The sequence below is a fragment of the Mauremys mutica genome, chromosome 1 (assembly GCF_020497125.1).
Source record: "Mauremys mutica isolate MM-2020 ecotype Southern chromosome 1, ASM2049712v1, whole genome shotgun sequence".
Classification (NCBI taxonomy): Eukaryota; Metazoa; Chordata; order Testudines; family Geoemydidae; genus Mauremys; species Mauremys mutica.
The window spans coordinates 301,951,654-301,975,236 of NC_059072.1; the positions used below are offsets into that span (position 1 = coordinate 301,951,654).

General features: G+C 40.7%; 1 protein-coding gene across 1 annotated transcript in view; it reads left to right on the forward strand.

Moving 5' to 3' along the window:
- The window catches only part of DGKH (diacylglycerol kinase eta), a 118,517-nt gene that overhangs the window by 37,369 nt on the left and 57,565 nt on the right, over positions 1–23,583 (forward strand). Inside the window, exons 3-10 of the mRNA XM_045012714.1 lie at positions 444–548; positions 888–1,020; positions 12,856–12,962; positions 13,685–13,810; positions 14,727–14,829; positions 16,680–16,842; positions 20,527–20,641; positions 21,637–21,776. Coding sequence (XP_044868649.1) covers positions 495–548; positions 888–1,020; positions 12,856–12,962; positions 13,685–13,810; positions 14,727–14,829; positions 16,680–16,842; positions 20,527–20,641; positions 21,637–21,776 — 941 coding nt within the window. The 5' untranslated portion in view covers positions 444–494. The remainder of the gene's footprint in view (positions 1–443; positions 549–887; positions 1,021–12,855; positions 12,963–13,684; positions 13,811–14,726; positions 14,830–16,679; positions 16,843–20,526; positions 20,642–21,636; positions 21,777–23,583) is intronic.

Sequence of the window (23,583 nt, forward strand, 5' to 3'; positions counted from 1 at the left end):
ATTTGTCTTTGTCTACAGTAATTATAGATTTTGCAGTTGCTATAATGTTGTTATGAAACAGAACTGACATCTGTTTAAAATAATTTATGGAAAGATTTCTTAGCCATTTTAGAGCTTTGCAAGGAGTTTTACGTTTACATATGGATAAAGAGCTGAAAAAGAGACATAATATTTTTTTTTAAAAGCCCATATGAAAGCCCAATATAAATCCTGGGAATTTAAATTGAGAAAAGTTCACTTTACCATTTTAAGACAGTGATTAAAAAACAACAACACATAACTCACTGATATATTCAAGGTTTTGATTATCATATAGATTTAGGGTGTGCATTTTCACTTGCATCATCAGAGAGAAGAAACATTGGCTTGTCAGATGTTACATTCTGTAATGATATCTCCTATCTATAAAATTCAGAATCATTAAATTGAGACGTCTCTTTCAGATAATCACTCCGTTCCGGAGGCTAATATTGTGTGCTGAGAACAGAAAAGAGATGGAGGACTGGATCAGCTCACTGAAGTCTGTACAGTCTAGAGAACATTATGAGGTAAGATAATATCCCTTTCAGTGCATGTTGTTCTTCTTTCAGGATAAATACTGATTTAATATACCAAGCTCTACAGTACACAGAACCCAAGACATACAGTCTTGTGAAGTGTGAAAAACCTGTAAGGTTAAAATGCAGTTTTTGTTAAACCTTTATTTTACTAGTACAATTCATGCTACTATGCTCTTGTTCTGAGGTTTTGAGAGAGAGTTAGTCTCCTTTCAATGTATTTCTTCTCCACATTGAATTTTCCAGCATAAATATGGAACTCCTAAGTACTTTCAGTTTCTATAGCTGTGTTCTGTACTTGCAAATTTGTCTTAACTTCTCCTTTACTAGACCGCACAGTTTAATGTGGAACATTTCTCAGGGATGCATAACTGGTACGCCTGCTCCCATGCCCGACCTACCTTCTGTAATGTGTGCAGAGAGAGCCTCTCTGGAGTTACTTCTCATGGCCTGTCTTGTGAAGGTAAAGTCAACATATTTTTCCTTACAATATCCGATAAGCTAATAAAAAATTAAAAGTCTATAGGCAGGTAATAGTACTGAAAATGCTATGGAGTAAGAAGAAACCTACTCATTGCTATAGAAAGGAACATTTCTGTTGGTCAGAATAAATGCGAACAATATGACACACATTATTGACACTCTGGACATTATTTTCTAGTTCATCTCAATATAAAAGTCTCCTCCTGCTACAAATACCTTCCCCCTCCCCCCCCCTTCCCCTGTATGTGCTTGCCTGAGTGTAAGGTTTTTGAGAGAAGATGAGATTACTTTGATTTGCACTTCAAAAATGATGTGGAGTAAAAGTGCAACATTTTCTTTCCTCCGTTCTCAGAATTGATATAGCATTCCTTTGAAAGAAAAGAGGAAAAAATAGAAATATTGTTAGTCTCTCATCGGCAAAAATCTGGAACAACAGTTAACTCCTTAGTTGGGTCCATGACCTTATTTCTTCCCAGTTTTTGTCTGATTTGCTGCTCTCTTTCTGCTGACTGATATTGTGGTGCAGGCAGGGAGGGTAAAATATGCTTCTTCACTGGTCACATAATGGATAAAAAATCATTTATATGCTTTTCATAATTTGATAATTAAAGAGCTTATATCCAACATCAATAAAAACTGGGATGGGACTAAAGGTTCAATGTTAGAGTGCAGGAATTATCTGGCACAGGCACATTTCTATAATAACCTTGAAAATATTCAGTTTTATTTTATCATTTATTGGCTTTTCACTGTAACTTCTGTGAAAAGCAGTGATATGTCTACCTTGTTTCCTGGAATGGGGCAGTAAATTAAGTGTCAAATGTGTCCTTATGGAATATATATGCCATTTACACACAAGCTTTGGTATTGCTTTTTCACTGGGAAGAAAAATATGTTCTTAATACTCTTTATAATAATGGTTAGACCTTTAATTACAAAATAGTTAACTGCCCAGCAAACTCTTGCTGCTGTATAATAATGTAAATACGGTAATCAGTTATTACACAATATATTATTCAGAAATAGATTTTAAGTTGTATGTTACCTAACTACCTGTAGAATTCTGTTCCTGTTATCTGTACTGTGAAGTATCTGTACTCAATGCTGTATAGCCGGTAAACTGTGCTAAAGCCAGTGTCAGGTCCCTGTCCGTTAGTGTTCATCATCTGAAGGCATTCAGCAGGGTGAAACTGTCCAGGGACATTGATATGAATATACATGTAAACCCCAAGGAGATTATCTTGATTACTGGGGCTCTGTGTGCTGGTAGTTCAGGGAGAGGCACACTGTCACTGGGAGGAAAGGGGAGCCAAGGGCAGACTCAGAGTCTGCTCGGCAACCAATAGGGAGTGAGGTGCCCTTCCATGGGAGCTCAGGAGAGGGGAGAAGCCACTTTTGGAGCAGTTTGGGCCAGTCAGGGAAAGGATAGAACTGACTGGGGGAAGGGGGCTGGTGAGCTCCATGCCTGCTTGCAGGGTTCAGTCTCATCTTCAGTTTGTCTAACTTGGGTACATTAGTGAGTATGAAGTGGTGTTCAGGGTCGGCTCCCTCCAGCTCACACCAAGTTACAAGCCTCTTCTGGTAATCCATACTGGGAATTTACTCAATTTCCCTGAGAAATGAGCAAGGGTAAATTTAAGGTCTGAGTTTAAAAGACGGGATCCCAAGAGTACCTCCAGTGTAGCACCCCCCTATCCACCTGGTTACCTCCTTTAGTGCCAATCTCCTTACGGGTTTTGATGGACAGGCCTGGATTCTTCTGATTCCCGCCACCCACTCAGTAGGGTGCAACTTATTTTTCTTCCCATATGAATTTATTTGCCAGTGTCTCCACTCCCCTTGCTCCTTCCTGGCAGGGTCACCAGCACAACTTGGGAAGCCACCAGCACACAGAGCCCCTGGAATCTAGGTAATCTCCTTGGGGGTTACATATATCACAGAAGTTAGTGATGGTGTAGCTGACCTCCACTGTCATTGCTATTTATCATTTCCCAATTAGTTTCCCTAGTCATTCAAACAGTTTTCAGTCATTCAGGAAGTTTTCGAAGTATGATTTTAGGGGACGCAGTATCTAGTGCTTAATCAGAATTCAAATATATTGCATCTACTGTGGTTCCCTTTAAGAGCTAATATTGTACTTATTTAATAAAAAAGAGTAAGTTTTTTCTAGCAAGAATTATTTTTTTGTAAACTCATGTATTTCTCCGACACTCTATGATTCTGTGATTTCAACGCTTGTAGTTCATTGTCCACTAGCTAAGTACCTTTGTTTTTTGCATCTTAATGTTCTATTAGTTAGCTAGGACTGGCTGTTACATTTACATCAATGTAATCGCCAGGGTTGCTCTTTTTTGTCTTTTTGAAAATTAAAATTACTTTTATTTTAGTTTTCGGTTACGTTTCAATTTCTCCATGATTTTTAGATCTAATTCTTAGTGGTAGAGTAATTTGTTTCCTAATGTCCTTTGGATTCTAGAATGCATGTAATCTGGACTGGTTTATGTGTATATATTCAAATATTCTTTCACCAGTTTCACATGTTCTTAATTTATATTTAAAGAGTCTTCCTTCCTTTCTAATCATTCAAATATATATATCTTATTGAAGGCAAATTTCATAAAAGGAGTATCTCTACTAGTCATTAATTTAATCTTCCTAATTTATCTCTGGATTGACTCACTTTTTAGTATTGCAGTATTTCCACCTCACCCCCTGATATTGTAAAAGCTGTAGTTAATCCCCTTTAATTTATTTGGCTAACAAACTCATTTTGGTTGTTTGCCTGCCTGTACTCTCTTTATAAGTCCTACATGACTAAGTCCTTGCTTTGTTGTCTCCCTTGTTTGTTTCCAGAATATTTTTAAAAATTTGATATTGCTTGAGCTGACCTTTGTAATACCATATTGGCCATTTCTTGTACTCCACTGTCTTTTTATCAGAGGTAATGTAGTGGGTATGGTGTCTTTTAGGAGTAACTAGGGTGACCAAATGTCCTGATTTTATAGGGGCTTTTTCTCATATAGGCACCCTCACCCCCATGCTGATTTTTTTACACGTGCTATCTGGTCACTCTAGGAGTAACCCAGAAATCTTCAATGCCACTTCTTCCCATTACATCTTAATCGCATGGTTTTTTTAATTTGCTAAAATGGTCATGCCTGACATTTGACACCCATGTACTTCTGTATTCTGTGAATCCTTTTATTTCTATGCTAAATTCAGTTAGGGCATGGTCACTGGTTCCATGCTTCCCTGTTATTCACATGTACTCAGTGATTTTCTCCTTATCAGTAGATCCAGGATGTCTTCCTTCTTGTTGGTGTTTCTGGTTTCTGGCACATGAATTGTCTTCTGTGAGCGCAGCAAGTTGCAGCACCGTAAAGCGCCAGTGTAAACAGTGCCCCAGCGCTGCAAGCTACGCCCCTCGTTGAAGTGTATTTTTTTAGAGTGCTGCGCCATGACCACACATGTCATGTTAAAGTGCTGCCAGCTCTTAGATTGTTTGTATTCTTTGATTCCTGGTTAGCTGTATTTGTTACCTTGTAGGTAAACAAAATTCTCTCAGTTAGTATCTTGCAGCTTAAAAACTTTTGAGAAATGGCCCAGTAATATTTCGTTCCCTCCAGTCCTACTGGTCTGAAGCAGATGTCCACAGTGTTTTTCTTCTTTGTTTAATTGTAGCTCATAATTATTTCGGCAATACAATGCTATTCCTCCAGTTTTTCTTTCCTTTTTATCTCTTCTACATACGCTATCTACAGTTATCAGAATCATCCCACTAAGTATGTGATGCCAGCAAGTCAAGATTTGCATTCAGCTAGTATCAATAACATTCTGATTCCTATTGCATTTGTGCACAGACATTAGTAATTCAGATAAATTCATGATGTGCCTTGCTTTGGAATTCTATGCAGAATAGAATTAAGTTAAATTCTCATTCCCCATCCCTTTCAAACATTTCTTTCCCTCAAAGTTGTGAAGTCTGCCTTATTTAGGAGTCTTGAATTTAGGAGGTTGGTTAAGTGGAGGGACAGTTTTCAGACAAAGAACCATAATAACCCACAGAACCCTAAGAAACGCTCCTTAGCCTCAGTCACTCACCACTAATAAGTTTAGTATTTATTGGTGCTTCTGTGTATTCTGAATAGAAATAATAGAGTAAACTCAACTCAGAAGGTTTAGTTCTGAATATAGTATTATAGAGAGTCAATAAATTTTTCATAACAGAGCTAACATTGACAATTCTAAGTCAGACATATCTGGTAAGTTAAAGACTTCAGTGCAAATGAGACACTTTCAGCCTTATTTCTTACACACACAAATTACATTAAAAGAACATTTGTAAGGTTGCAAAGTCACACAATCAAAAGTTAGGAAATGCCGGAATTAAGGTTGTCTGTGCATCCTTAATTCGTCCCCCTTGTGGTACCTGTGCATTATGAGACTGTCTTCAGTTACATAATCACATATTTTTTCCACAGGACCCCTGGCTCATTCAGTGAACATGATGGACCTGCTCTGAGGACGAATCATGATTGTGTTGTGTAGGAGGCTGAGTGGTAGGACCTTTGCCTCATTTATTGTAGAAATTGGAAGTGAATGAGGCAGTGGATTGTATGAAGAGAAAAGATCTTTAATTGAATGCTGCCCTGGAGGATTGGATTCTATCTCTACCTCTGCCACAGAATTTCTATGTGATGCTATAAGCAAGTCACTTAAACCAAACTTTTCTTGGTGGTCATTAATTGTGTGTTCCTCATTTTCTGGGCACACAACATGAGACCCTGGGGTTTGATTTATGGAAGTACTGAGTGCTCGCAACCTCAGCTGAAGTCAATGGGAGCTGAGCTTTGAACATATATAGTACTATGTGCTGCTAAGTGCACTGAAAAATCAGGTCCTAAGCATCTCAGTTTAGGCATCCAAAATTAGTGGTTGCTTTTGACCTATTCTCTCTGTACCTCAGTTCTTCATCTGTAAAATGAGGGTAATGCCACCTCCTCATCTCACAGGGTTGTTGTGATGTGAACATAAGTTTCTAGAGCACTCAGATTCTATAGCAATGAGTGCCATAGAAGAGCTCATGAGGAAATTAATAATTGTGTATACAGAGCAGAGTTTGAATAATATGGATTAAATAGGACTCGGGCCGCACATTGAACATTGAGGATAAAAGATAACACTGAATAGCTGCTTGTTATTTGTGCACTGTCCATCCTGTGCACTGAATGAGACTAGGGTCCTGTGGGGAAAAATAGTATGTGATTTTATAGTTAAAGACTTTATCATAATGCATATGCACAGGGGACTCGAATTAAGGTTGCAGAGGCAGCCTTAATTGTGGCATTTCCTAACACTTGAGTGCCTGACCATTCAATCTTGAATGTTTTTAACATAATTTTTTTGTTTTAGTATATAAATATTTTATTATTAGCTGACTAAATTTACATGACAATGAGGAAACTAATAAGGCATCTCCAAATTATTTTCCTAAACAGGTTTATCTAATACAGGCTGCAATTCGAGTGCTTTGAATTTTGTTGTTTTCATGTCAGTATTTGAATTTCTTTTCAGTTGGATTTTTAATCCCAGTATTCTTGGAAACAAAATAACATCTTCTGTGGATTCTCATGGGACAACTGTTTGTTTCTTGACAACATAAACTATGGGTACCAGAACAGCGATCTCCTTGTCAGTTTCAAAAGTTTGGCTTTAGCTTTTGAAGTCAGGAAAAACATTCCAAGTAAACAGCTGTTCTTTGAAAACTACCAAAAAGAAACTTCGTAAGACGACAGAGAGAGGCTTGGCAGGACATGCAGATTTTTTCAATGCAGTATAATTAATAAATCAGTCAAGAAAATGATATATCTTTATGCAAAACCATGTTATAACAAAGATGTTTGTTTTCAAAGCAAGAGGTCCCATGACAGTGTTCTATTTCATTAACTTTATTTCTATTATACCTAATAATTGCTATAAATTTTAATTATTGTATCTGGCAACAGATGTTGGTGAAACTGTGACAATGCCAACTAGTTACATGGTCTACTTAATTGCTTTAAGGAAAAATGTTATATACATGTATATGTATATACATATACATACAGTTAATTAGATAACTTTACCAAGCAATTTATACTTTTTAATAATATACTGTATATTTATGAATAACCTGGTTTCTGACTGGCTGCATTTTTCCTTTCCTTTTTTTTTTAAGCTTTATCAGCAAATTGTCAGCTGACATCCAGAAATATAACTGGGTGCTACAGAACTCATTTATTAATCAGCCCCAGTATCATTTGAGATAGGAGCACTTAATGTGTCACATTTGCAAAGCTCTGTGTTAGTTACGGTTGAATTCCACTTTTCTTTATAAATCTTATCTTTAAATGGTGGCATTGCTAAAAGGGACACTATGAACAAGTTCATAATTTACAAAAACTTCTATTTGTAAAAACTCCTCACAAATTGCAAGACTTCTTCCCTATTATTCATTTGTTCTTTTCCACCAACCACCCTTATTTCTGACAGTGTTTAACATACAGGGTGGCAGTCATTGTTTTCTGGTGGTGGGTGGGTTTATATATGTGGCTGTCTTTAGGCAGCCTTATTTGAAGATGGAGAAGAGGCAGGGTGTTCAGAAAGCACATGTGAGCTGTCACTTGCCAGGGTATTATCTGCTGGTCCTGACTGGACACTTGCCTTTTTACTGGAATGCTGGGGATAAGTAGGTTTGAGTTACTTTTTGATTGGTCCTGAGTCTGAATTTGCAGGTCTTAATTAGCACCCATAGTCCTAGCCAATCAGGCAGCAAGCCATCCAGGTTGACCAGACGTTGGCCCCAGAACCATGCTATCTAATTGGATGGTAACTCTTCCACTGAACTGTAATGAAGTGAGGACATATAATTCTTTCCGACTCCTCATTCCCATCACTAGAGCATCTAATTTCTTCACAGGTGGATTGGATCTGCATAGCAAGTTCCTAGAAGACCTCATGAGGTCTTCATTCCTTTCCCTTCCAAGGTTACAGGAAATTCTGCTTGAGAGATATACATATAAACATTTGTAAAAATCATTCCCGGTATGCTGAGAAATGCTTTCCTTGCAGCATGTCCTAGAGGTGATCATATTATGGATTAGTCTAATCCCCTCTGGAAGGTCATTCTACAGCTGAACTTCCTCTGCCTCCCACTCTTGTGTTTGTCATGGCTTTCATACTCTGTATTGTTTCAGAGTACAGCTGTCTTAGTGGGTCATGGCAAGGATGTGGTGTATGATATAGCTTGGTCTTCAGTTGCTGATTGCTTTGTAGATCAGGGCCAAAACCTTGAACTGGCAAGAGAAACAGATTGGCAGCCAGTGGAGGGATCAGACCACAGTATGATATCCTCACAACAGCCTGTCTACCTGAGGTTTTCTGCCGCATTCTGCCTGAACTGGAGCCTTTGCATTGATTCCACCTCCAGGCCTAGATATAGGGCTTGGTTGGGATTCCCTATTCATGCTCTCAAAGGAGTAATAGGGCACAAGGAAACACCTTACTCCCCTGTATGGGCTACCCACAATGTAGGTCTGTGTGTAGGAGTGAGAGTGGCCTCTGTGGGGTTGCTGCTCCTGCATAGGGTGACCAGAGAGCAAGTGTGAAAAATCGGGACAGGGGGTGGGGGGCCATAAGTGCCTCTTTAAGAACCCCCCCCCCAAAAATTGAGACTGTCCCTATAAAATCGGGACATCTGGTCACCCTACTCCTGCATAGGAGGACAGGTGAGGTTGGTGAAGTGGGAAGCCTTGGTTCTGCAGCCCCTCATCCCCACCCATGTGCTCACAGTCGCAGCTGAGCTGATGTACAGGGGGAAGTAAGCTGCTAGGTCGAAAAGTAGCACAGCTTGCTTCCCCTGGAGCAAGAGTCAAGTAGGCTCCAGATTGTGACTGAGTCAGTTTCATTTCTGGTCTGCTTCTCAGGTAGCACAACTGCACACTGCCTCTTACTTAGGCTCATGGTTGACTCTACAATATAGTCCACAGTAGTTTTGCAGGTTTCAAAGTGGTAGCCATGTTAGTCTGTATCAGCAAAAACAATGAGGAGTCCTTCTGGCACCTTAGAGACTAACAAATGTATTTGGGCATAAGCTTTCGTGGGCTAGAACCCACTTCATCAGCTGCATGGAGTGGAAAATACAGTAGCAGGTATATATACATAGTACATGAAAACAGGGCCGGCGCCAGGCACCAGCATCCCAAGCAGGTGCTTGAGGCGGCAATCTGCAAGGGGAGGCAGTCTGTGTGTTTTTGCCCCCAAGCAGCGGCTGAATTGCCACCGCGGACGGCGGGTGCCGTTAGGGCGTTTCCGTGGCGGCGGCAATTCGGCGGCAGCTTCTATGTTCAGCTGTCTGCAGCGGTGCAGCTTCTGTCTTCCGGCTGACGACAGAAGCTGCTGCCGAATTGCTGCCACCGCGGAAACGCACATGCCACCCTAACAGCACATGGACTGCCCCCGCCGTCTGCGGCGGCAATTCGGCGCACTGCTTGGGGCAGCAAAAACAGTAGAGCCGGCCCTGCATGAAAAGATGAGAGTTGCCTTACCAAGTGGGGGGTCAGTCCAACAATTCAATTAGCAGTAGAATACCAAGGCAACCCTCATTACCACTAAAAAGTGATTTTTCCTCCCTTGGTATTCTACTGTTAATTGAATTGATTCATTAGATTAACTCCCCACTTGGTAAGGCAACTCCCATCTTTTCATGTACTGTGTATATATACCTGCTACTGTGTTTTTCACTCAATGCATATGATGAAGTGGGTTCTAGCCCACGAAAGCTTATGCCCAAATAAATTTGTTAGTCTCTAAGGTGCCACAAGGACGCCTAGTGGTTTTGCAGTAGACCAGCCTGCAGGTGACAAAAGTGTCTAGTGCTGCTCTTGTTCTCATGAACCCATATTTATGGACCAGATTTTCAAAAGCATTCAGCACCCACTGTCAAGGCTATATAGGTCTGTCACGGACTCACAGGTCGTGTCCACTGTCTTGGCCCTGTGCGGTCCGAGGGGGGTGCCCCTTCAGTGAGACAGCCCTTCTTGGGGGTCCACTCTCTCTTAGGGTTAGGCCTCTCCACCTCCTGGAGCCGCACCTCTTTGAGTCGTAGCACACGAGTTTCGCACCCTGGGCCCCCCTCAGGGAGTCCACTCGCTCTGGACCCCTGGGGCCTCCACCCCCGAAAGGGATGATGCAACCCTGTTCCCTAGACTGGAGTGACTCTCAGCCAGCGTAAAACAGGAGGGTTTATTGAGAGGTGAACACAGCACAGGAAACTCTCCAGCCTCAGGCCTGGCCTCCCTCAGCACAGCACATCCCAGTTTCCCTGCACCCAGGCAGGCCCTGCCTGCTCCCCCTCCTCAGTCCAGTGCCTTCCTGCTTCCCAGATGGGCATCTGATAACACCGGCCCCAAACCCCACCTCTGTCCATTGTTTTCTCTCAAGGTAAACAGGGTTGAAAACAGGGTCTCCTGGGCCTCATCTCCTCTCAACTCTGGCCCCTCTGGCTGGAACCGGCTGGTTAGGTAACCGGGGTCCTCTCTTCCCAGCCCATTGTCCTCCCACTGGCCAGAACCAGTTGCAACTCCTGAGCTGCATCGGGTCATCAGTCGCTGAGGTATCCATCCTCCAGGCCATTGGCTGGGGTCCCAAGTTCCCTCTCTGGTTCTCTGTAACAACAAACTCCCTCTCCCCTCACCTCATTAAACCAGTAACACCGGGGACACTGAGTCCCACTCCCTCTGCATGCAACCCACTGGAAAACATGAAAAAACCCAAGAACCCCCTTCCCCCCCCAACTCCGTCACAAACTTCCATTCAGATACCAGATTAAGTGGTGGATTTTCAAGTGAGCTGAGCTCATGGGGTACTCCCAGGCTGTTCCAGTGGAAAACGCAGAGTGCCGAGCACTTTGAAAATCCATCCCTTATTTCTGTGCCTCAAGGGGAGCTGAGCACTTTTGGAAATCTGGAACCACTGTGGGTGCTGAGCATTTTTGAGAATCTGGCCCTATTCCTCTGGCTGAGGAGGGATAGACATAGATACTGCTGGAACCCATGAATGCTGCTTTTGAAATAGCCATGGGGATTGTTAGAGAGCAACTGGGATGCTCCTTCTGTTCTTCTGCCCTTCACTGTGGGTGGACCATATGCCTTTCTGTTCTCCTAGTCCCTGCCAAGGCAGGAGCAAAGGCCTTGTTCATTTTTTTAAAATCTGACAATGGATCAGTGGTATTAAAAATATAAATAAATGTATGGTCCAGGCTCCAGAGGGACCTTTTGTGCCAGATCTTAGCACTTTTAATCTTGGAGAAATGTTGGGCCAAAGCATTTGATAGTTATATTTGTTTGCAAAGAAACTACTGATACTGCCTGTGCTCTTATAAAGCTTTTATGGTTATTGCAAATATAAAGTTCTATAAATGGAATGGAGAAGCAGCAAAGAATCCTGTGGCACCTTATAGACTAACAGATGTTTTGCAGCATGAGCTTTCGTGGGTGAATACCCACTTCTTCGGATGCAAGATACCCCTCTGATACTATAAATGGAATGATCTCATACACTTCCACTAACATAAAAACTCAACTGTAATCCATCAGTCTGTTTGGTACAATATGATTTCATTACATGGTATGCGAATTATATCAAAGAAAATAAAAATTATTCAGACTTTTAAAATATCAAACCACATGCATGAGGCATATGTATAATACATTAAGACAACTATGGATTTTCAAAATAAATCTATTAAAAATTAGGTTTGTCCTTACCCAAGTAACCTATGAGACTCAACAATAACCCCCAGTCTACTGAATAGACACATACCATCCTAATCCTCCACCTTCTCAGAAGTCTACGGAAACTGGAAACAGGCCTTCTATTGTGCTGCAAAGGGCTACATTGGACAAAGAGGAAAGTAAATGCCCAGCAAGCATTTCCTTCACATTTAAACCAGAACTCTAGCTGCTCAAATGCCTCAGGTGATTTCAGCTGCTGCTATGTCACACAAAGAGAGAGACAGTTTCTCAGGTAGCCAAGACCCAAACAATTACATTTTTATAGGTCAAAATAAGTACATTAAATTGCACCTGGAAATTAACTGGGAGCCCATGTGAATCTCACAGGACAGATATAATAGGCTCCTTCCATGAATAACTAAGCAAACTGACTATTGCATCCTGCATCTGCTAAAGTTTCCAAATGGTCTCCAAATATAACCCCATGCAGAGTATTCCAATTGCAGTCATTCAGTTTCAAGGTGAGAAAGCCATGGATAACTGTAATGAGGGTTGCATTCAAAATATATCGAGCAAGAGATTTATGCTGTCTCTTTTATAATGTCAATGGAAGATATTTTTAAAAGCTACAGTATAAAAGAATTGCATTTTTTTTAAAGTCATTAAAATAACTAAAGTTTACATATGAATAATTGACAAGAGCAAGAAGACTTAAGACTGCCATTCCATGCTTTAATGTCTGTAGATCTTAAGAATTTCAGGGGATACAGAATAGTGAGTAATCTTGCAGCCAGCAAACAGCAGTATGTAATCCCTAGACACAGTTCAGCAAGTAAAAGGTAGAGTGAGTTTGAACTCTGAATTTTCTTTGTTTTAATTGGTTTGTGTTTTGTCTGAAACAGTAAGTGAACATGTACTCCTCTGTTTTATAGAGTGATTTGCATTTGACTGAATTTCTGAAAATGTAACTGTTGATGTAATGCTTTACAGAGACTGCAATCAGGCAATAGCTAATATAAAGTACATTTGTGTCTTTCTTCTAGTGTGTAAATTTAAAGCACATAAAAGGTGTGCGGTCAGGGCAACAAATAATTGCAAGTGGACTACGTTAGCCTCCATTGGGAAAGATATCATTGAGGATGAAGATGGTGTAAGTATTATTCAGGCTTTCAATACTTCACAACAGTTAATTGTTTGGTGGGTATTTTATTTTATTTTATTTTATTGGCCAGTATAGAAATGTTGTCATATGACCCATTAAAGTTAATGGTAGTTGGCTGTATTGCTATAGATACTATATTAAAAGCCTAATTCAGGGGTTCTTCAGGAGACACATTTACCATCAATGGGCTCGAGAAGGAAGAATTCCATGTTACAGAATTCTGGCGGAAGTATGGATGGATCCTCTGAGCTTTGAGAATTGCTGTGAGAAGCCCCTTTCTCTCCTACCTCAAACTTGAGTGAAGAAGGTGTTAGTCTTGTTGATGTGCTGTTTTCTCGGCCTGCTTTGTCTACTTGTAACTGACCCCAGTTCCCCAGAAGATCTGTTTGGAATTCATTAACATAGTAGTTCTATTGATACATGTAAGAGTTAAAATTAAAAGTAGAAAATGTAACAACACTTTCTGTCTGAGTTGTGTCAAAGTAGATGAGTTAATTTTACAGCCACTGGCATGAAACACTCTTATCTAGAAGATTAGTGCTAGAATTGCCAAAAATATGCACGCATACAGAAATTTACATATCTAGATATTGGTGCAAAGAGTAAATCAGAGGAAAGTTTCAGGAGGACACTGAATTACTGATATTTTTGTAGTTTTAATGGCAAGTTTCCGTGCCATGGCATTTAACTTTATAACAACTTCCTCACAGATAGCTATGCCTCACCAATGGTTGGAGGGTAATTTGCCTGTCAGTGCCAAATGTGCTGTCTGCGACAAGACTTGTGGCAGCGTTTTACGCCTCCAAGATTGGAAGTGCCTTTGGTGTAAAGCTATGGTAGGTACCATATGGCTTGTAAAAATGTCTTGGATTCTGCCAGGATGATTATTTACCCATTATTCTTATTTTTCATTACTTAATCTTTTGGAAGGGAAGGGGACCAGGCAGCTCCTAGAGAGTGAGTTGGACAGATCTGTAACATTCATAATCTAGAATATCTGTCCCACTTGTCTGTTGTTTTTAATAGGTCCACAAATATAGGTTTTTCTTTAATAGTCCTTGCTATATATCATTTATCCTTTGCATTTCTCCTAACTCTCTGAGGCCTTGGTCCAAAGCTCACTGAAATCAAGGGGAGACTTTTTGCTTTTACCTCAGTGGGCTTTTGATCAGGCCCTTCATGCTTCATCCTGTACTGGAGGCTCCTTGTGTTTTGAGCAGGTCATCTGCTTGAATAGTTGGTGGGATACTCTGTGCCCCTTATAGTTATAAGTATGGCTTTCATTTTAGCTTCCTTGTATCTTCTAATAAATATAAATCTAATTGTCCTAATCTATTCTGAAATATATAACTGCTGAAACTTTGTTACCCTTGTTCCTATCTTCTGTACTATTTTTCATGTAGTATAGATTTAAATTCTTCATCATTCTATCACTGTCTTCTCATCAATATATAATTGCATTTCTTCCCTTGATGCCTTTATCTCTTGTTAGCGTCCTGTAATTTGGTGCTTTTCCTAGAAAATCTGCAGAATTTTTAAGTATCGTAGTGCATTCAGAATATTTTGTTTAGAAATAGATAACTAAACAATTTATGGTTTAATGTTTGTATATATTTGAATATACTCCAGTATAGTCTGTTATATATTACCCCATCTCTGAATAATATCTAGCTACTGTATCTATTGCAATTTTACCATAAAATCAGATTAAATGTTAGGAAACAATTATTTATTTAACTTATTTTTCCTCAGGTTCACACTGCCTGTAAAGATCTGTATCCTCGAAAATGTCCGCTTGGACAATGTAAGGTATCCATCATACCTCCAACAGCACTCAACAGCATAGATTCTGATGGTACGTAGTATAACAGGGCCATTAGTAGGTATTCTATAGTTATGGTTTCACTGAGATTTCTACCTGAAGCAGGGCTAAAATCCCTCTTTTTCACAGATAAATTTAGTCTCCAAATTTAGCACAATAACTCTTCAGATGGTAATTGAACTTTCCATGTAATTATATTTTAGAAAAGTACTTAATAGCTTGCAGATATTTTTAAATGCTCCCCTTTAAAATTTTTGTGTTCTCCTCATGTTTCTCTGGGATCCGCCAGCTAAACAACCAGAGTCCTTGAGAACTTCACACATGCATTCTGACATTGGCCACTTTCGGAAAACACAAAGAATGATTTCTTTAACTCCAAATCACTGTTTTGTGTTACGCAAAGATTAATTTACTGAACTCCTCAGATGCACTCTCTTCTGATGTTTTTGAGGGTAAAAAAAATATCATTTCCATTTTCTATCAAAATTGTATTTTAATTAGAAACACTAGTCATTGAAACATGAACAGATCACTGTTAAAGATAGTGAAAATTGAAATGTGCTCATTGGTTGTTCAGGATAGAGATCTTGACTGTAGGTGCAGGAAAGAAGGTGAAGTTGAGGTTGGGAAGATGAATTGTTGAGTGGAGTGCTGAGAAACTAATTGTTTTATTTCATTTTTTTTTATAGTTTGTGTTGGTGGCATATGCAATCCAACTACCTTACTTATAAGTTAGGCACTTTTTTTTTTGTATGGGATTGATATAAATGACTGTGAATACTGGAGATGTTCACTGACTGTGTGAACTTACTGTCTAATGTCTTTGGCTGAAGCAGTGAAATTGCTGCTATTTATTATTCATGCTAAGAAGATTGCTTTCATTATTAGTGCAATTAGATTGCTTATCAGTAAAAAAAATATTGTTTTAAATTATGCATTAATAGAAAGTGGAATTATATTAAACTTCTTACATTTTCAAAGTCAATTTTTTCTAATTCATCAGAACTGATAAGAGTTTTAGCTTTCAGATTTGTTTTTAGACAATTAGAAAGAGATAATTACTTTATTCTTGCCTGAAATAAGCGTCAAAACCTGGTCACATATGGCCTGATCCAAAGTGGTGCTGAGCATCCATAACTCCCATTGGGCTCTCAATGAATGTGATTTTCATGACAACACTGGCCATTAGCACTGTTTACTAAAGTCCTGACCCAAAGCCCATTGAAGACAATTGAAAGTCTTGCAAAGACTTCAGTAAGCTTTGGCTCAGACCATAAGAGTGTGGTGTTCAGTTCTTCCATTATAACTCAGCTGTATAAATTCAGTCTGAAATAGAAGTTTTCATGCAAAGTCTCAGTTGGGCGTAATTTAACAATATAACATTTAGTGGAAATGTATGGGGCTTCTTAAATTTGGTGGGAATGGGAACTTTTGTAGATTGGAGGACTCAAGTCAACACTACTGCAGTGTGGTGGAACTTGATAGAAGCTTTTAAAAACAAGTCAGAAAAAATATGGTTTATATCTGGAAAATGTATTTGATGTTATGGTGGTGTATGCTGGAAAAAATTGAAACATTCCATCAACCCACCTTTTTGCTGTGGAAAATAAAGCTATTTTCTTTTGTGTTTTGCTAAATTTAGACAACATTTCAGATAAAAATCTGGGAGACAAAAAGCAAAGTAGTAAATTTGAAGTAGTTTTAATATAACAGTGCTATTCTCCTTGAGGCTAATACTCAGTTCAGTTTTTGCATTATGCATCATATGATTGCATCCCTTTTGTCCTTTCATCCATTTTCCTTTCCTTTCTCGTGATTTCTCTTGAATGTGTTCATATATAAAGATCTTATTTATTTCATTCTTTCTAACTTTTTGTTCACAGGATTTTGGAAAGCCACATGCCCGCCATCCTGTGCCAGTCCTCTTTTAGTTTTTGTTAACTCAAAGAGTGGAGACAATCAGGGAGTAAAGTTTCTTCGTCGATTCAAACAGTCGCTAAATCCAGCTCAGGTGTTTGATTTAATGAATGGAGGACCTCATTTAGGGTAATGAACTTTGCAATCTTGAGCAAGCCTTTTCAAAGGGAATTGAGTATAAAGGTGACTCAGTTGTCCCCTAATTATAGTATTTTTTACAAATCTCTGATATTTGCTTTCCTATTAACATCCGTAATTTAAAACACCAGTCACCTATAACTTCATTATCAGTTCTGAAGGTGTGTAGGATTTTATTTATTTTAAAAAAAGATTCACTTGAAATTAAAAATGCATTCATATTTTTCATGGACTTTTGGCTAGCTCCAGGCTGTGGTCTCTACAGTTACGTCTATACAGTCTGCAGCAGTGGGGCTTGTGGAGCTCATGCTAGTGCTCTAAAAATATCTGTGTAGACAGAGCTTTGAAGTTGGGGCTGGAGCTTGGGCTCTGAAGCCCAGGGAGGGGGCTGATCTGCCACAGGCTATGTAGACATACCTAGTGAGGCCCTGATTTAGGAAGGCAATTAAGCACTTGCTTAGGTGCTTTCCTGAATCAGGGCATTATACTCAGCTGAAAGAAATGTGTTCTTTTTTTGTGTGTGTATTTTCAACATACAGTTCAGCTATGATTGGCAGCTCATTGTGAATATCTATATACAGAAATATGTATGAGTAAATATTCTGTAATGTCTTAAAATAGCTTGAATAATATTCTAACAAAGCTTTAGGGCAGGTCTACACTACTGGTTAAGTTGCTTTAACTTACGTCACTCCAGGGTGTGAAAAAGCTCCCCCATGAGCAACACAAGTTTCGCGCTGTTTACACCAGCGCTATGTCAGCAGGAGATGCTCTCTTGCAACATAGTTTCCGCTTCTAGCTGCAGTGTAGTAATTATGCTGACAGGAGAACGCGCTCTCATTGGCATAACGCATCTTCACCAGACATGCTACAGCAGCGCTGCTGCATCAGTGCTGCTGCATCAGTGCAGCTGCCCTGATGTAGCACTGTAGTGTAGACTTGCCCCTAGAATTTTGGACACAAATGGCACTTTGAAAATACTACAGGAAGTGATGTGGTTGGTTAAGGACATTAGCTTTTCACCACTGGAGACCTACATTCAGGTTACAGTCAGTGGTGGATTAACAAATTTGGCGCCCCTAGGCCCTCAAAAAATTGCCCCCCTCCAGCTCACCTCTGCTCCCCCGCGGTAAGCCTGGGGGGGACGGAGGAGAAGGGGAGTTGTGGCGCTCAGGGCATGGCAGCGGTGGAGTGGAGGTGAGCTGGGGCAGGGAGCGGTTCCCTCCCTCCCCCCCCCCCCCAACAGTCACTCCCCGTACCCACGGTTCCCAGCTCACCTCTGCTCTGACTCCTCCAAGCGCTTTCGCGCGGCAAGCCTGGGAGGGAAGGGGGAGAAGAGGCGTTGCGGCATGCTCGGGGGATGGCAGCAGTGGAGCGGAGGTGAGCTGGGGCAGGAAGCGGTTCCCGGCCCCCCCCGAGTTACTCCCCGCGGGCCCCACCTCACCTCTGCTCTGCCTCCTCCGAGTGCCGCTATTCGCTTCTCTCTCCCTCCCTTCCAGCGCTTTCACGCGGCAAGCCTACGAGGGAGGTGGAAGGAGGGAAGTGCAGTGCGCCTGGGGGAGGAGGCGGGCCCGGGATTTGGGGAAGGGGCAGAGTTGGGGAGGGGTCGCGAGCACCCCTGCAAATTTGCTGCCCTAGGCCAAGGCCTTGTTGGTCTAGGCGATAATACGCTGCTGGTTACAGTTTAGGTCACAAATGCAAATATTGCTTTGTGATTAAATGTCCTATTCATGTCAGGTAACACCAAGTGAATATATTGATTTAACATTTGTAAAGATGCAATACCAGGGGTGCTGCAACAGTTTGTGTAGTGGGAGTGCTGAGAACCATTGAATGGAACTGTAAACCCTGTATATAATAGAAACCACTTCAAGACTTCTAGAACCCCTAGTTCCAGCACTTATGCGCAGAGCTATGTTTGTATGATAAAAATTTAAAAATGCCCCCAAATAAAAAAATGCATGTATCTATATTTATATTTATATCTATATCTGTAACTCACTCTCCAGCATAACCCTAATATAGATTCAGACTTTACTTAAAAAACATCCTTTCCACCTAATATTTCACATGCAGGCTCTTGCTAGAGGAAAAAGAGAGGAAGCTTCAATTGAATTGGATAAGCCATTTTTGAGATATGAAAGTTTGAAAAATGTATCTTAAGTTTTTTAAAAGTCTGGGTTTTTTGTAAAGTTGTATCTCAAAAGCACCTTGGTTTAAATACTTGACACAGTACTAAAGTTGGGAATAAGTATCAGAGGGGTAGCCGTGTTAGTCTGGATCTGTAAAAGCAGCAAAGACTCCTGTGGCACCTTATAGACTAACAGACGTTTTGCAGCATGAGCTTTCGTGGGTGAATACCCACTTCTTGCCTCTGACGAAGTGGGTATTCACCCATGAAAGCTCATACTGCAAAACGTCTGTTAGTCTATAAGGTGCCACAGGATTCTTTGCTGTTTTTAAAGTTGGGAGGTGATTGACTTTGGCAGTGGTTCCCAAACTGGGGTCTGTGGAACCTATTCTATCAGATGATGCTGATAACTTCCTGTTTTCAGCTATTTGAAAGGCAAAATCGTATTCTCTGTACAGTGTACTTCTAGAGGATTATTTCTGTTCCTGGGGTGGCAAATATCATTTTGGCATCAGCTTTGTGATTCCAAACACTGTTTGAGATGAGTAATATTGTGTCTTGTTTTGAATATACATCTGCCTATTATACAAGATTCAGTATTTTCATTAGAAATGTCATAAACACTTCAAAAATCTGACATTCACGTTATGTGCTTCTTTTAGAAATAATGCTAAGATGATACATGTTCTGGAAAATAATATGCATAAAAATACACAGCCGTATTTTTATCATTTAAAGAATCAGTATTTTTTTTAGTATTTCTCCCCTTATTTTCTCTTAGTTTTCCCATTCCTGCTCTCTCTCCTCTTTGATCTCTATTTCTTCATGTCTCCTTTCCCTTTCCTCTTAGTCTCACCTCTCTGTTTGTTCTTTGTCTCCTCTGTCCTCCTTTTCTTTATCACCTAAGGAGAATATTGTATTGGGTATCTTGGCAGAATTTGGAGAACTGAAGGAACTGGAGGCAGGTAGTCTATGAGTAGAAACAAGACATTGTTTGAAGATCCAGTATGAAATATATTCGCTCTGTTTGCCTTGTATTCCCATGATCACCATCTCATGTATAGCGATTAATTTTCCTTTGGTTTAGAAAAGTCACAAGTTGGCAGGGGACTGGACTGTCCACCCCATCCACATTCTGGACCACACACTGCAGTCATTGCTTAACCTTTACTGGTGCAAAACTCACATTGACTGCCATGGTGCCTCGAACATCCAACTTTGATTGGCATTCTCAGAGCATGGACTCTATGGTTTGGCTCAGTATTCTGACAAACCTCATATTTTTAAAAAACTGAAAACTGCGCATGAGATCTTAAAGGGAAATTTTTCATTAAAATTCTGCATGTTATTTCCCAGAAAATAGGGTAGGTAGAATATATTGTAACAGATAAAAGTGTAAGTTACATATGGTGTAGTAGTTGGACTTATCTACATCCCTATTATCACAAAAGCAAAACCAGGCACCTATGTACTGTAAACACAAGCATTTTCATGGAATATCCATGAATGGGCATGCATTCTAACCCGCTGCATTTTCCCCTCAGGTTGCGGTTATTTCAGAAGTTTGACAATTTCCGGATTCTTGTATGTGGTGGAGATGGAAGCGTTGGTTGGGTTTTGTCAGAAATTGATAAACTCAGCTTGCACAAACAGGCAAGTGTATGTACTTACTTTTTTTCTTTACCTTTTCCCACAGATAGGTAGGTAGAGTGCCAAATCCTGTAATCCTTACTTAATCAACACTCCCACTGAAGTCGCTGGGAAATTTGAACTGAATAAGGACCATAGGATTTGACCTACAGATTTGAATTAGTAATCAGCTATATAATTAACATTTGCTTCTTGAAAGGGTGTAAACATTTGTGTTAGTTCAGGGGTGGGAAAACTATGGCCCGTGGGCCAGATCCAGCCCCTCAACTTTGGATCCGGCCTGCGGGATTGCCACCCCCGTTGCGCCGCGGGCCCTCCTCCACTCTGGGAACTGGGAACCGTGGCCAATGGGAGCATCGGGGGAGATACTCACAGGCAAGGGCAGCACGCGGAGCCCTCTGCTCCCCTTCCCCTAGGGGCCACATACAAGCGGGGCGGCACGGGGATAGGGACAGGGCAGGCAGGCCCTGGTGCGTGCCACTGCCACCCCAGAGCCCCTCCAGGTAAGTCTGCACCCTGCACTGCAACTCCCTGCCCCAAGCTCCCTGCCTGCACTCCAACCTCCTGCCGCACCCCACACCCCTCCTGCACCTCAACCCCCTGCCCTGAGCCCCCTGCTGTACCTCGCACCCCTCCTGCACCTCAACCCCCTGCCACACCCCACACCCCTCCTGCAACCCAACCCCTGCCCTGAGCCCCCTCCCACACTCCGCACCCCTCCTGCACCACTGCCCTGAGCCCCTTCCCACACTGTGCACCCCAACTCCTTTCCCTGAGCCCCCTCATACATCCCGCACCCCTTCTCTGCCCCAACCCCTTGCCCTGAGCCACTTCCTGCACAGTGTACCCCAACCCCCTTCCCCAGCCCTACATTCGTGGCCCTGCATGCAATTTCCCCACCCAGATGTGGCCCTCAGGCCAAAAAGTTTGCTCACCCCTATGTTAGTTCATGCTTTCAGTTCTTTTATTTGCAATAAAAGATGTGTTCTTTTGCTGTATTTCAGTGTCAGCTGGGAGTGCTTCCCCTTGGTACTGGAAATGATCTTGCCCGTGTCCTTGGTTGGGGAGGGTCATGTGATGATGACACACAACTTCCTCAGATTTTGGAAAAGTTAGAACGAGCCAGCACTAAAATGCTGGACAGGTAAATATATAAGTATGTGTGTATGTGTATTTGTGACAAATTTCAGAAATACCTGCCCGGGTTTCTAATGGTCTAAAACTCTTTCTCAGAGGTTTAATTTGTCGTTGTTTTTGTTGTTTAAACAGCTTAAAAGGTAGCACATTAACAAACCCCATCACCAGTTGAGTTCATTTTCTCAGTTTTGTTAAGACTTTCTTGGTCCAAAAGCAACTATTCTTCCTCTTCCTTGTTTTGCATGAAAGCTGCATGGCAGCTGTGTTAATTTATGTAGCAAAGGAAGATCTTTGAATTTAAAAAACAAATAGGCTGTGCTAACAATCTAATGAAGACATCATACCCTATTGTTTATTGGTGTGTGTATGTGTTTTGTACACGTGTGTGTATGTATGTGCATATTACAAAATAATTACACACTACCCCCATTCCTATGTCTCTCACACAAAATCAGGAGTCATTTTTAATGGGAACTCCTCATCTGATCACTGGATCATTTTACAACATAAAAAGTTCTTGTTTTTGATCCTTAGTAATAATGTTAAGGTAGGCATTCAGAAACATGCCTAGAAGACTATTAATAAATCACTTTTTTTCTGTTTTAATTAAAAAAAAAACTTGGAGTCTCTTCTCCCTGTAAATTCCACAGACTATTTCCAAGGTCATTTTTTGGCAATTACTTGCTTTCTTTTGCATATTTTGAGGCTTGTTAGTTTTAGCAGCTTCATACTGTCAGTGCTATGCAATATTGTTCTATGCCAGAAAGAAGTTGATATTAATGAAGATACTTTGTCCCAGAACTGTTCTAGATTGAGGTGTCAGTATAGGAGGTTTCGGAACAAATTGATAAACTAAACAATAATAAGTTACTGGGACCAGATGGTATTCACCCAAGAGTTCTGAAGGAACTCAAATGTGAAATTACAGAACTACTAACTATTGTATATAACCTATCTCTTAAATCAGCCTCTGCCAAATGACTGATGGATAGCTAATGTGACACTGATTTTTTTTAAAAAGGCTTCAGAGGTGATCCTTGCAGTTACAGGTCAGTAAGCCCAACTTCAGTACCAGTCAGATTGGTTGAAACCACAGCAAAGCACAGAATTATTAGACACAGATAAACATGATATGTTGGGGAAGAGTCATTATGGCTTTTATAAAAAGAAATCATGCCACACCAGTCTATTAGAATTCTTGGAGAGGAGTCAACAAACATTTGGACAAGGGTGATCCAGTGGATATAGTGAACTCAGACTTTCAGAGAGCCTTTGACAAGGTCCCTCACCAAAGTCTCTTAAGCAAAGTAAGCTGTCATGGGATAAGAGGGAAGGTCCTCTCAAGGATCAGTAACTGGTTAAAAGATAGAAAACAAAGGGAAAGAATAAATGGTCAGTTTTCACATGGAGAGCGGTAAATAGGAGAGTCCCCAAAGGATTTGCACTGGGAACAGAGCTGCTCAACATATTGCTAAATGGTCTGGGAAAAGGGGTAAACAGTGAGGTTGCAAAGTTTGCAGACTATACAAAATTTCCCTAAAATAGTGGCTTAAGTGGACCATTGGTCTGACCCACTATGTCCATTCTTATGTTCTTATCTCAAAGTGTTTTAGAAAGGAAGGTAAGTACTATTAGTCCCCTTTTACAGATGGGGCTGCTGAGGCACAGAGAGGTGTGAAGTGACTTTCCCAGGGTTACACAGTAGGTCAGTAGCAGAATTTGGGAATACTAGCCAGGTCTCCTGACTTCCAATCCAGTGTCGTATCCAGTACACCACACTACCCGCTATAAGTAGCTGATGCATAATTAAAGCT